The 12,465-nt window shown below is 41.2% G+C and overlaps 2 protein-coding genes across 4 annotated transcripts; both read left to right on the top strand.

The window, feature by feature from the left end:
- Positions 1–232: 232 nt before the first annotated feature.
- LOC128260291 (uncharacterized) lies at positions 233–1,903 on the top strand. Its single transcript, XM_052993153.1, has 3 exons — positions 233–353; positions 1,036–1,165; positions 1,490–1,903. Exons 1-3 carry the CDS (start codon positions 278–280, stop codon positions 1,674–1,676), a joined length of 393 nt encoding a protein of 130 aa, XP_052849113.1. The 5' UTR covers positions 233–277; the 3' UTR covers positions 1,677–1,903.
- A 395-nt stretch (positions 1,904–2,298) lies between these two features.
- Positions 2,299–12,199, top strand: LOC128260269 (non-canonical poly(A) RNA polymerase protein Trf4-1). Of its 3 annotated transcripts, none has more exons than XM_052993088.1 (5): positions 2,299–2,478; positions 4,665–5,889; positions 5,992–6,672; positions 7,314–8,038; positions 8,285–12,199. In XM_052993088.1, the coding sequence occupies exons 2-5, from the start codon at positions 4,869–4,871 to the stop codon at positions 8,996–8,998; spliced, it is 3,141 nt and encodes a 1,046-aa protein (XP_052849048.1). In that variant the 5' UTR covers positions 2,299–2,478; positions 4,665–4,868; the 3' UTR covers positions 8,999–12,199. The 3 variants fall into 3 exon arrangements, with proteins under 3 accessions (XP_052849048.1, XP_052849050.1, XP_052849049.1); XM_052993090.1 differs by lacking the exon at positions 2,299–2,478 and adding an exon at positions 2,508–2,673; XM_052993089.1 differs by lacking the exon at positions 2,299–2,478 and adding an exon at positions 3,013–3,361.
- The last annotated feature ends 266 nt before the right edge of the window (positions 12,200–12,465 follow it).

The following is a 12,465-nucleotide window of genomic DNA, read 5'->3' as shown; positions in this document are numbered from 1 at the left end:
AAAACTAATCATTGTGTGTTTCGATTTAAAAAAGCTCCACTGTATTTCGTTAGATTAATTAGTGTTTGATCGCTGCAGTTAGCTAACTGCATTTACACAGATGTTTCACGGCCTCCTCTTATGTTTTCTTAACTTTAACACTGCAACAAAAATGATAGCTTATCGAGCTTATGACTTATAACTATTGTATAAATATCATTAGTTTTAATTTTAATTTTTAATTCTCTTAGTACAATAAATATCTTACAATAATTGTCTTGGTTTTATTTTCCAGAGCATGGACCTAAAAATGGAGCTGGGAGGTTACATGCAATCCGGGCCTAACACGAAGCGATTTGTTGTGGAGGATTCGAGTGAGTGATCTGATCTTGAGGGGGTTCCCCCTTCTTCCGGTTTAGAAAGCACGGAAATGCGTCGGCGTCGGCAGTTAAATAAACCTGCTGCCGCCGCTACACGCATTTTGAATCGAATGGGATCAGATCGGATTTCGATCAAGTTGAAGTTCAACGGCTGTTGTCCCTGAGACATAAATTCATCGTCAACCGGCACTCAAAAAAAAGTGGTACTAATTCTCTAAAAAGTTGTAAAAAGGCAAAACACAAACATTTTTAAAAAATTGTATTACTTATTCAAAACATTGCCTTGACCCAGATTTATTAAATTTAAATATACCATTTTCAAAATTCTGTTCTTGAGGGATACAAAAAAAGTGTTCTTTAAAGTCTTAGTTGTTTCTTTCCAACAACATAAAGAGAATTGTTTTACAAAAAAACAATTTTTTCTTTTTTTGTGAGTCAATAAATTTAACTAGTACATATATGTTTAACTTTCTGAACTAAACATACATATTTAAGGCCGTCAAGAGCGGTGAAGTTAAAAGGCAAACTACATATTTAGCCATATAATTTCAGTGTTTGCTGTAGCTTTACAGTTGACCTTGGGTAAATTTACATTTCACACCTGCCAAATTGGAGCAGGCCGCAGTCAATCACTCACCAATCACCACTCACCTGTTGCTTTCCCTCAATTTTGCAGTTACCAAGGTGACTTCCGATGGAGAGCCGCACGGAATGATGACAATGGTGGCCGGATTGTCCGGCCTCTTGGCGGCCATCATCATTCTGGCCGTGCTCGTGTCCATGGTGGCATGTCGCAAGCAGCGCAGGTATGTTCTCCCACCCAATCCAAAATAGGGTATACCATAAAGATAGATTAAAAAAAAAAAAAAATTTGGTCTAAAAAGAAAGTTTTATAATAACATTCCAGGGTCTACCCTGCAAAAGCTACAATTTTTAAACTTATTCTATCTATTTAAAATATAATATTTAACAATATTTTGTTATACGTTCAAAAATAAATTTCCGGGGATGATGTAAAATTATTTTGTACCATTACCTTTTTTTTTGCTATGAACATTATAAAACTATTGTCTGCTTATGACCAAATAATTTTGAACATTACTAAAATATACATATCTTTCCACTCAAAGCAACACCAACCGGAAGAGCAACGCCTCCACCAATGTGGCCATGACAAGTGTTCCGCAGGATCAGCCGCAGTTGGCCGGAAATTTGAACGCCGCGTTCGCGGAAAGCACTCTTACCTTGGATCAGGTCAAGGTGACGGATAAGGAGGTCCAGTGGCGGCCCACTTCCGTGGTGGTGCAGCGGTATTAGCCCCAAAGGCGTATCCCCCAACCACGGACTACTGGAAGGGCACGTGATGTTTTTTGTGAACGTTTGAGACTGAGACTTAGCCTAAGGATTTCCATCACCATCTTTTATCGTATATGGCAGTTTTTTTTTGCTTTTTAAAATATGTTAAAATATATACATATATTCTTATAGGAATAAGTGTAAACCGTTTTAATGGAGGTGGAAATATCTTAATAGTGACAAGATTGGCTTACTCGAGGTCAAGCGTTGACTTAGTTTTAAGTTAAATCATTTTCGAAAAATATGATCGTCATTATTTCGCTAAAAGCAGTTGAGAATTAAATCGCGGTAAGCTCCAAAAAGCTGACCCAGCCAGGTATCCATCAATCAACTTTCCGCCTCAAGTTAGTTAGGTTAGTTTAAACTACATTTGAAGTTAACAAATTAAAATTATTTAAAAACCGATTGTTACAGAAGCCAAAATAATTGAGATGAGCAAAAATAGATTTTAATCGTTTCAATTGCTAATTGGTGAATGGCAAATATAAATGGTGTTTGTACTCGCTAACGAAGGAGCCCGTGGTGTGTGACCCCACTATTCTTCCGGCACATGGTATAATTTAGGGCCAATAGAACGGTGTTTCCGAACGTTCGCAGAACGGTCACACTGCTAGTCGCGTGTTCGCACACAAATCGCAATTTCGCTGTCGTTTTTGAGCAAAATATTAAAAAAAAAAAAGCAAGAGACAATCGCACGGTTCGCTTTTTATACATCTGAAATAATGCAAAGTTGCATTGCAATAATTGCACTCCACATATTTCGGTAATAATTTGATTCTCGAAAGAACCAGTCGTTTGCGTGTGTGTGTGTGAGAGTGTCTCGCTGCGTGCGAGTGTGCATAAAAAGGCATAGAGGCAAGGAGTGAGAGAGAACGAGCAAGAAATAGCTTATAAGGATATATAGCGAAAGAGCGAGACAGAGACATTAGAAGAAGCAGCAGCGACGCCGACAACAACTGTAATTTTCCATTAATTTTTGGGCGGGTTTTGAGCTGCAAAAAAAAACAACTGTCATACTATAACTTTGCTTTTTTTTTTATGGTCGACATGTGTATTTTGTGCACGTTTCGGTGAGTGCGTGTGATTGTGTGCGTGTATGTGCGTATATGTATGATAAACTTGAAATACAACGCAATCGCAACGAGAACAAAACTCGTCAAGGTAAAATGACAAAAAAAAACCAGAAGAATTGTGTGTGAAAAATTCCGACGGAATTACGCGAGAAATAATGTGTGTGCGTGCAAGAGTGAGCGGGCGATTGAAGTAGTCTGCTTAATTGATTTTCACTTAATTACTGCAGCGGTTGCATAAATTAAATGTTTACATTTACGCCGGCCAGTGCTGTAAAGCATAGTCTTCATTCGTTAGGTGGCAACCCTGCCCGCCTATCGACAGCCGCTGCAATTAATTAATGAGGCTAATTTAAGACCAGCATATATTTGCCGGTTAAAACAATAAAAATCGTCCCTCTCTCTTCATCATCACCTCCACTCTCTCACGGGTGCTTACTTTAAGACGTTGACTAACACTGACCAGCATTAAGAAAGTGTTAATTTGCCTAAAATGTACAAGTACATGTGCGCCATGTGTGCGTATGTATGTGTGTGTGTGCGGGAGTTTTCCTCTGTTAAAATGCAACTTAATTTGTAAGAAAAATTCAGTGAAAAATGAAAATTGTATGTAATTAGTGCGTGTGTTAAGTGTAGCTTTAACTTTACATTTCTTTGGATCTTTTTTTTCTTTACGGTTATTTCCCCTTTTTTTTTGCATAATCAAAGCCGCCTTTCGGTACATGTGCATGTGTGTTGTCCCGCTCCCACTCCCACCCCCATACTACGGCCACCTGTACGCCCTTGCACACACACACACACACACTAGGGCAAACTAGAGTAACTGTCAGTGTATTGGTGCGGGATATATTATCACTTGGAAGTAATTTATTTAGTCTCGTGAGCTGTTTTTTTTTCGTTTTTCGTATGTGAAAAACCTTTTTGTTGTGGCCCATTTTTGTTTTTCTTTTTTGCCATAGTGTGTGTGTGCGATTTTTTTTGCGCTCTGAAAAACAATTTTCGCCTGGCGCCTTTTAAAAACGCTTCAGCTGCAATTGGCAGCAAAAAGGAGAGAGGGAGAGAGAAATATAGAGAGTGAGAGAGGGAGACATTTCTATTTGTAGAAAAGAGCGCATAATTTGCAATGTTTGCCATTTACGCTTTCCATTCGAACGAAATGCGAACTGCATGCGAACGCCTTTTTGGACAACAACTACTATTTATTGTTATTGTTATTTTCCCTCTCCTTTGTTTATTTATCTTCCCCAGTTTAACCTATATATCGGTATTAGACTGTTTTCCATTGGATTAACGTATCCAATTTTTATTGATCTTTCCGGAGTTTTACAATGTATAAATTATAATTATAATTATAATAATTTGGAAAATCCTTAAAACATCAAAGACCTCTGTTGGCCAAATAAATAAATTTCCTATATATATTTTTAATTATTCATACCGAATTCATCTTTGTAAAATTTGCTAAATTTGACTAACAACCGGTGAAAAATTTATTTTAGGGACTTTATGATTTGGCTTAGTCGTTTATTATTATAGATCACTGAATATCAAAGATATTATTAAGTACTTAAACACCCCAAAACCTTTTTTTTATATTTTTGGATTGATAAATAATATTTAATCACATAATTTTGTTGATTTTGTGATAATTTTTTTTTTTTTGCATTTCTGAATGGAGTGTTTAATGGTCATACATTAGTTAGGGGATTTAAAACGAGTACAAATCAAAACCAAAGATCAAAATTAAAATGAGTAAATAAGGCTGAATTATTTCTTATTCAATAACAGACTATATAAAATGACAGGAAAATAAAATGTATTACAGTAGGCTGAATAAAATTTATTTTGATTTCACATTGTCTACGAACTATTTTTGCAGCTTTTGAATGCTGAGAAAACTGAAGGGGCTAACTCACTTTCCCGGTGGAACGCACAGCCCACAGATCGCAGTAGATCTTTATTGAGACCGCATATTTTATACACAAGGACGCAGAGGACAGAGAGAAGAAGGAAGGACGAAGCGAAGGAGAAAGGCGCCCCCCTCGTTTCCCGCCCAGCCAACAGCCGTGTGAAAGCGTCTTGAATGGATCCATTTGTTGGCTGGTTTCAGAAGGAACAGGAGGGACCATCGCTGCGCACATGGTTAAAGATTTGGGAGACGAATGCCCAGGAGATGGGCGCTTTGCTTGATCAGCAGCTACAGCAGGCGACGACGACCAACGGCAGCATCAGCGGCAACAACAATAGCAGCGGTAACAACAACAGCAGCAACTCCACTAACAACATAGGTAACAATTCAACGGGCAAATCCTACTTATCGCGACCCAACAGCTCTCTAAGTCGGGTGCTAAACTTCCGAGCGGATTCTCTGGAGATTCTGCAGCAACAACTCAACGGCGTATCGCAGCGCCAAAGCAGTTCAACCACCAGCGGCACAGGCACCAACACCAGCGGCAATAGTAGCAATACCAGCTCCTCGGCTGATTCCACCACGAATCGGGACAATAACTCACCCGCCAACAGCAGCAGTTCCACCAACGGACCAGCAGGAGCAGGAGGAACAGCAACTGGAGGAGGTACTGGCACTGTCATCGGAAACAGCAACGGCAGCGGCACCGGCACCAATAGCCCGGCGACGACCACAGCGGCAAGCACAGCTGCGACCACGACTGGTCCATCAGCCACCACCACCACGAGTATGAGCGACACCAGCAACAACCCGCCACAGACAACGACCACGCCCGCCAGCCGCACGAACAGCATCTACTACAATCCGTCGCGCAAGAAACGGCCAGAGAACAAGGCCGGCGGTGCCCATTACTATATGAACAATCACATGGAGATGATCGCCAAGTACAAGGGCGAGCCCTGGCGCAAGGCCGACTATCCGTACGGCGAGGGCGTCATTGGGCTGCACGAGGAGATCGAGCACTTCTACCAGTACGTCCTGCCCACACCCTGCGAACACGCCATACGCAACGAGGTGGTCAAGCGCATCGAGGCCGTTGTCCATTCCATCTGGCCACAGGCGGTGGTCGAGATCTTTGGCTCCTTTCGCACCGGCCTCTTTCTGCCCACCTCTGATATTGATCTCGTTGTGCTAGGTGAGTTAGTAATTGCATGGAAATGTGCAGTTTAAAAGCTGGCTTTAGCCCCCATATCATATATATTTATTTAACTCATCCTATTTCTTTGGTATCCCTTAGGTTTGTGGGAGAAGCTGCCGCTGCGCACGCTGGAATTCGAGCTGGTGAGCCGTGGGATTGCCGAGGCTTGCACGGTGCGCGTTCTGGACAAGGCATCCGTGCCCATTATCAAGCTGACGGACCGGGAAACGCAGGTGAAGGTAGACATATCGTTCAACATGCAGAGCGGCGTGCAGTCGGCGGAGCTTATTAAGAAGTTTAAGCGCGACTATCCAGTGCTGGGGAAGCTGGTGCTGGTGCTCAAGCAGTTCCTTCTGCTCCGCGATCTCAACGAGGTGTTCACGGGCGGCATCTCCTCCTACTCGCTGATCCTCATGTGCATCAGCTTCCTCCAGATGCATCCGCGTGGCATTTACCATGACACAGCCAATCTGGGGGTGCTGCTGCTCGAGTTCTTCGAGCTATACGGACGCAGATTCAACTACATGAAGATCGGCATCTCCATAAAGAACGGTGGCCGCTATATGCCCAAGGATGAACTGCAACGCGACATGGTCGACGGACATCGGCCATCGTTCCTGTGCATCGAGGACCCACTGACGCCGGGCAATGATATCGGCCGGAGCAGCTACGGCGTCTTCCAGGTGCAGCAGGCCTTCAAGTGCGCCTACCGCGTCCTCGCCCTCGCCGTCAGTCCGCTCAACCTCCTCGGGATCGATCCGCGCGTCAACTCCATACTGGGTAAGTGATTGCCAAACATTCTGGCTTATTAAAAACAGGGCAACTATTCTGATCCCAAGAAAGGGGAACAATTATATCTTGAAGATACTATGTAAATTTTACACTTATATTTTGGTGACTTTAAAATCTATTATACTTTTAAAAATGTCACCATTTGAGCTATGATGGATTTAATGTAAATTAAATATTATTCTTTTTTAATCTTGCTTATCAGAATTCAGTATTTACATTATCACATTACTAGCTAGGCATTTAAAATTTGTAAACATTGTTTGTATGTTCTTATTGATTTTTGTTCCTTATTGCATTTATACAATGAACAGCGCTGACTTTTTTTTTATTCCATTTCTGTTTTAAAGGCTAGTACATTAAAAGAAAGTTAAGTAGTAAGGTGACTACAAAAAAGTTTAACAAGTTCTTACAAAAATAAATTAAATAAAACAAACATTTTGGCATTATGTAGACTAGAATCAAAGATTATTTTAGTTTCTGGGACTGATGAACCCATTACTGGCAAGGAAAATTTTACTGCTGACACATTAAACAGCATCTCGATGATAACAGAACAGTTTTCACATATATATAAAGTCGTATATAGACGAGTTCGTGTTGTAATGCTGTTCTTTGTTCCTCCACCACAGGTCGGATCATTCACATCACCGACGACGTCATCGACTATCGCGAATGGATCCGCGAGAACTTCGAGCACCTGGTGGTGGTGGACCGTATCTCGCCGCTGCCCACTGCCGCTCCCGCTGCGTACGCCACCTCCAATGGGGCGCCCAAATATGTGATCATGCCCTCGGGCGCCGTTGTCCAGCAGCTGTACCACCATCCGGCGGTCCAGGTGCCCACCGCTCACGGGCACAGCCATGCGCACAGCCATAGCCTTGGGCACGCGCATCCCGGCGGTGGCCATTTAGGCCAGCCGTATGTAACCGGGTCCGCTCCATCCGCCGGAGCAACGACGACGACGGTGGCGGTGGTGGGGGGCGTGGGCGTGACGGCCGTCGGAGCCCAACAGCAGCAGCAGCATCAGCAGCAACAGCAGCAACAGAACGCACTGGCCCATTCCTCCTCTCACGCACAGCAGCAGTCGCAGAACCAATCGCAGTCGCGTCACAGACGTGGCAGCACCTCGTCGGGAGATGACTCCGAGGATAGCAAAGATTGCGATGTGGTCGAGACGACGTCGGGTGCTCCGGAGGTCATCGACATCACGCTGTCGCCGCCGAATAGCCTGAGCTCCTCCTCCATATCCATGCCGCTGCCAGTGCTCGCCGTCGGCATGCCATCGACGAGCAGTTGGAGCGGCCATGGCAACGGGAGCGGAAACGGAAACAGCAGCTCATCCACTGGCTCGTCGGTAATGCACACAATCCCCCGCCTTGAAACATGATGATTGGTGGTGGCCGGCTGCCTAATGCCCAGGCATCAGGTGGTCGGCTATGCTCCCATGCTGGCCGCAGTTGCATCCCCCCGGTTGTATCTGAAACCAAAAGCGCTACAAACAAAATTTCACCCAAAGACCTTGGGAGCAACTGCCGCCAGCATGACAAGAAGCAACAGCAGCAGCAAGCACACATGTATAACCTCTTCACCACCAAAACAGCCGGAAAACGCCCACACCGCTGCCCAGGACATGGACCCAGAGCTGGAGGAGGTGCAGCAGCATCAGCAGCAGCAGCAGCAAAGTCAGCAGGTCCAGGAGACATCTGGAGGTGGCGGCTCTGCAACCGGATCCGGATCGGGTTCTGGCAGGGGAGACGGCAGTGGTGGACGCACCTACAACCAGCGGGGCAGCCACAATTCTAGTGGCTACTACCACCAGCAGTACTACGTGCCACCGCCGATGCAACAGCAGCTGAGCAAGTCCAACTCGAACTCCTCATCCTCCAACTATCACCAGCAGCAACATCACAGCCACAGTCACAGCCACAGCCATAGCAACCACAGTCACCGGCAGCAGCAGCACCACCACCACCAGCAGCAGCAGCAGCAGCACAGCCACCAACAGCGACCGCAGCATCTGCGGCTGGGCGGCAATCGCTATCAGAAGTCCGTGGGCGGATCGCCCACCATCAGTGCCGGCAATACATCGAACAGCAGCAGCAACAGCAGCAACAGTAGCAGCAGCAGCGGCAACCACAGCCACAGCAACAACAATAACAATAACCGCCTGCCGCCACTGCGGGGCACGCTGGTGAATTCGTCGTCGGCTATATCAATCATTTCCATATCCTCAGAGTCATCCATTGCCAGCAGCAGTTCCAGCTCGTCGAGATCCGGACAGGACCAGCAGCAGAACGAGCGGGATGAGCGATAGGATTAGGGTATATATGATATATGATATAGCATATATAAGATATGAGATTGTGAATGAGAGAGAGAAAGAGATAGTTACGAGTTAGCAATATTTATGGATTATATTTCTTTCTCAGGTTAACTGCAAACTATGCTGCATTTTTCTAATTAATACATCCTATCCTTCCTTTCACCCTCCTCTCCTTCACAATCCCTTAAACGTAATGGTTACACTATATTTTACATTGCTGTCTCGCTTAAGCTGACAGAGCGAAGTAAACCTACTAAGCTTAATTTTAGGAACTTTGCCTCTGATTTCGCTAAATGTTTTTCATTTTGTTTCTAAAATAAACATGAAAGCAAAAAAATAAATTTATATATATATATAAATATTTATATATATATAGATATATATTAGATAAAAACGGTATAAATATAAATGTAAACTCATAATTAGATTTTAATGGTTTAAAAGAGCGATAAACTGAAGTATGAAATTAGCTGCTAACATATTTAAGGTCTGCGAACACATGTTTCCAAATCTCTCTAGAACTCCATATTCCCCATCCCCCCTTTAACCTTTTACCCATGATCACACGCATTACAACTTGTAAAGTACTTTGTAGTTTCTAAAATGCTCTACATTTTAAGCAAGTGATTTGTAATCTAAATATTACCCAATCCTCCCTCCATACATCCCCAAAAAAATGAACAAAACAACGGAAATTCTGCGCGCAATTCCAACGCTAATATTACTAAGTGAATTTGCGCGCAAACTGTAAAAAAAAAGTAACATAACCAAAAGCTAAAAATCCCATCTCCCTAGAAACCCAAAAACGAAACTTAAATGCGCCATCACCCACGTAACTTCTGATAACTTTTTATTATTTTGAGTTAGTTTTATACCTGAAATGTAAATGTTTTTATTAGTACCACTATTATAATTACGATGATTATTATTATTAGTTTTTATAACTATGCTTAGAGATTCGTGAGCCAACTAAAATTGTACGAACACTTTGCCCAGACCCAAGGCAATTGTGTTTTAAAACAAAAGCAAACAAAAAAAAAAACAAAACAAAGAAACACCACAAAAACGACAAAAAAAAAAAACAAACCTACAACAAGAAATCCATCTTTTTTTTAATCTAATTTACTATTATTTGTTTATTATGATTATGCAATGTGCATTTTGCATAGATTCCTGCCATTTGTTTGTATAGTTCAGAATTCCGAGAGCTCTGTAAATACTTAGTTACCGCCCCCTCTGACCCCGGCCCCGCCCACCACGCCCCCCTCTAAACGCACTGCCATTTTGAGAAAGGTTTTTAAAAAACACGTCGAAAAGGAGCTAGCAGATGAGTAGAAAAGAACATTTAGACTTTGTACATGTATAACATTTTAGGCTGTTCTTCTTTCCATTTGTAAAGAAAGCAAAACAAAAAAAAAAATACCAAACAAGAAACAAAAAAACAAAAACCGATCTACTTGTAAAGTCACTCAAATAGACAGTGAATATGTCTGTGGATCGTTTTATATGCGAGTCTTGAATAGAGTTCAATTTCAGATATGTAACACTAGGCAGCAAATTATATAAGTTTTCTTTTGAGAGTCCAACTTCTTTTTCTAATGCATATGAGATCGTAAATGTCGAAAAAAAACGGCTCTAATATGTTGTACGTCAAAAAAAGGTTGCAATATTAAAATATTGAATATTTATTGGTTGTGATAGCATTCTTTTTTTTTCATCGATTTATTTTATATGTACATTTTAAAGTTAAAATATTTTTAATTTGTTTCTCTTTTGTCTATTGATCCTGGTTTTTAAACAGTTTTTTTTTTAAGATAATTGAGAAAGTTGTAATAGGAAGCTTGTGAAGTTTTAATTGCGTTCAATCCGAGTGAACTTTAAGCGGTTTAAAACCTAAATAAAGTTAAAATTTTTTTATTGATAAGAGTATAAACCTAAGCAAATAAGAACAATTGAAAAGAAGGTTTCCAGAAACTTAATAATTTCAGTTTCCCATTTACTTCCTGAATAAAGTTGTTTTATCAGACATTTAGGGACCCTCACTGTTTTTGAAAAATAAGTTGAAACTATTGATTTTTAAATATTTTATTTTTCTGTTGCCTAGTGTCAAATAAGCGATGTCCAGTGTTGGCAAAAGCCAAAGTGCTCTCTCCCTTTCGCACGATGACTCCTACAAGCTTGCAGCTGAGCTTTGAAGCCCACCTTACACACACTTTCTCGCTCACTCACATCACAATCACACCCACATACACCACACTGGCGCATTAGCACCCACACAGCCACACAAACAGAGAGGGACACTTAACGGTAATGTTAGCATAGAAAGTTGAAGAAAGCTAGGAGCAGTAAGTGAGAATGAGATAGCGATACCGATACCGAAAGTAACGTATAAGAATTATTAAATTTATGCACTCGTCTGTTGAATATTTATATGAATTATATGTATGTAGTTACTAATATTAACTAATTGATAAATATACAATATTTATATGCATAACTTGTGGATTAATGTGGACAAACAAATGTTTAGAATTAGCGATCTAGCCATGTAAGACTCGAAAATCGTAAATCGACAACTACTTAGACTACATAACTGTGTACCAGAGCATATGTAAGCACTCCCACACACACAAGATACACCAATAAACAAATACAGACACCCGCGCATAATCGCTATGAATGTTGAGGTTATGTCGTAGATTTTTCAATATCCGATCACTGTTCGCCTAGCATAGAAAGTAAGCCGATGAACTAACTGTAAAACTAATTCATTTCTTTACTAGATTCCATGCGTCTTGTCCTTCGTTATCGTTTGCGTTATCGTTTCGATTTTTATACTCCCAAAATATTCTCCTATCCTTCCATAATACGCATATGTCCTGTGTGCCGTTGTTGTTATATATATGCATTATACTCGAAAACATTTTTTGTCGTCGCGATATTAGTGGGTATTAATAAATTAAATTTAATTTAATTAACTACATTTAACGCAACTAAATTCAATTCAAGTGAATCAAATGAAACGATCGATACATGTATATGATAGAGTTCAATAGCTGTGTAAGAATCGGAATCGTAACAATTTAGTACGCAAAAATCGTAAATCTAACTGATTGTATAATTAGCGAAAAAAGAGAAAACGGAAGCGATAAGCAAAACGATGCGACAAATAAAAGCCGGCAAAAACTAAAATATGGTGCTACTTTAATTTGAAGGAGCTTCGACTAACTGTTTTGTGAAACTGGCGACCTATACTTTTCATCCCCACTTAATTGGAAAAATATTAATTTTACGACCAATTCTCGTAATTTTTATAAAATTAAACATTTTTAGCTGTGAATTCGAGTAAAAACTTGATGATATTAAAAATTTAGTCAGATACTCACCAGTGTTTTGATACAAAAACCTATTGTTAAAAATATATTTCTTGAGTTCGAGGAGGTTTGTCAAAAAATATA

This window comes from Drosophila gunungcola (assembly GCF_025200985.1).
Source record: "Drosophila gunungcola strain Sukarami chromosome X unlocalized genomic scaffold, Dgunungcola_SK_2 000021F, whole genome shotgun sequence".
NCBI classification, from domain to species: Eukaryota; Metazoa; Arthropoda; class Insecta; order Diptera; family Drosophilidae; genus Drosophila; species Drosophila gunungcola.
This window is presented reverse-complemented; position numbering and strand designations above follow the sequence as displayed.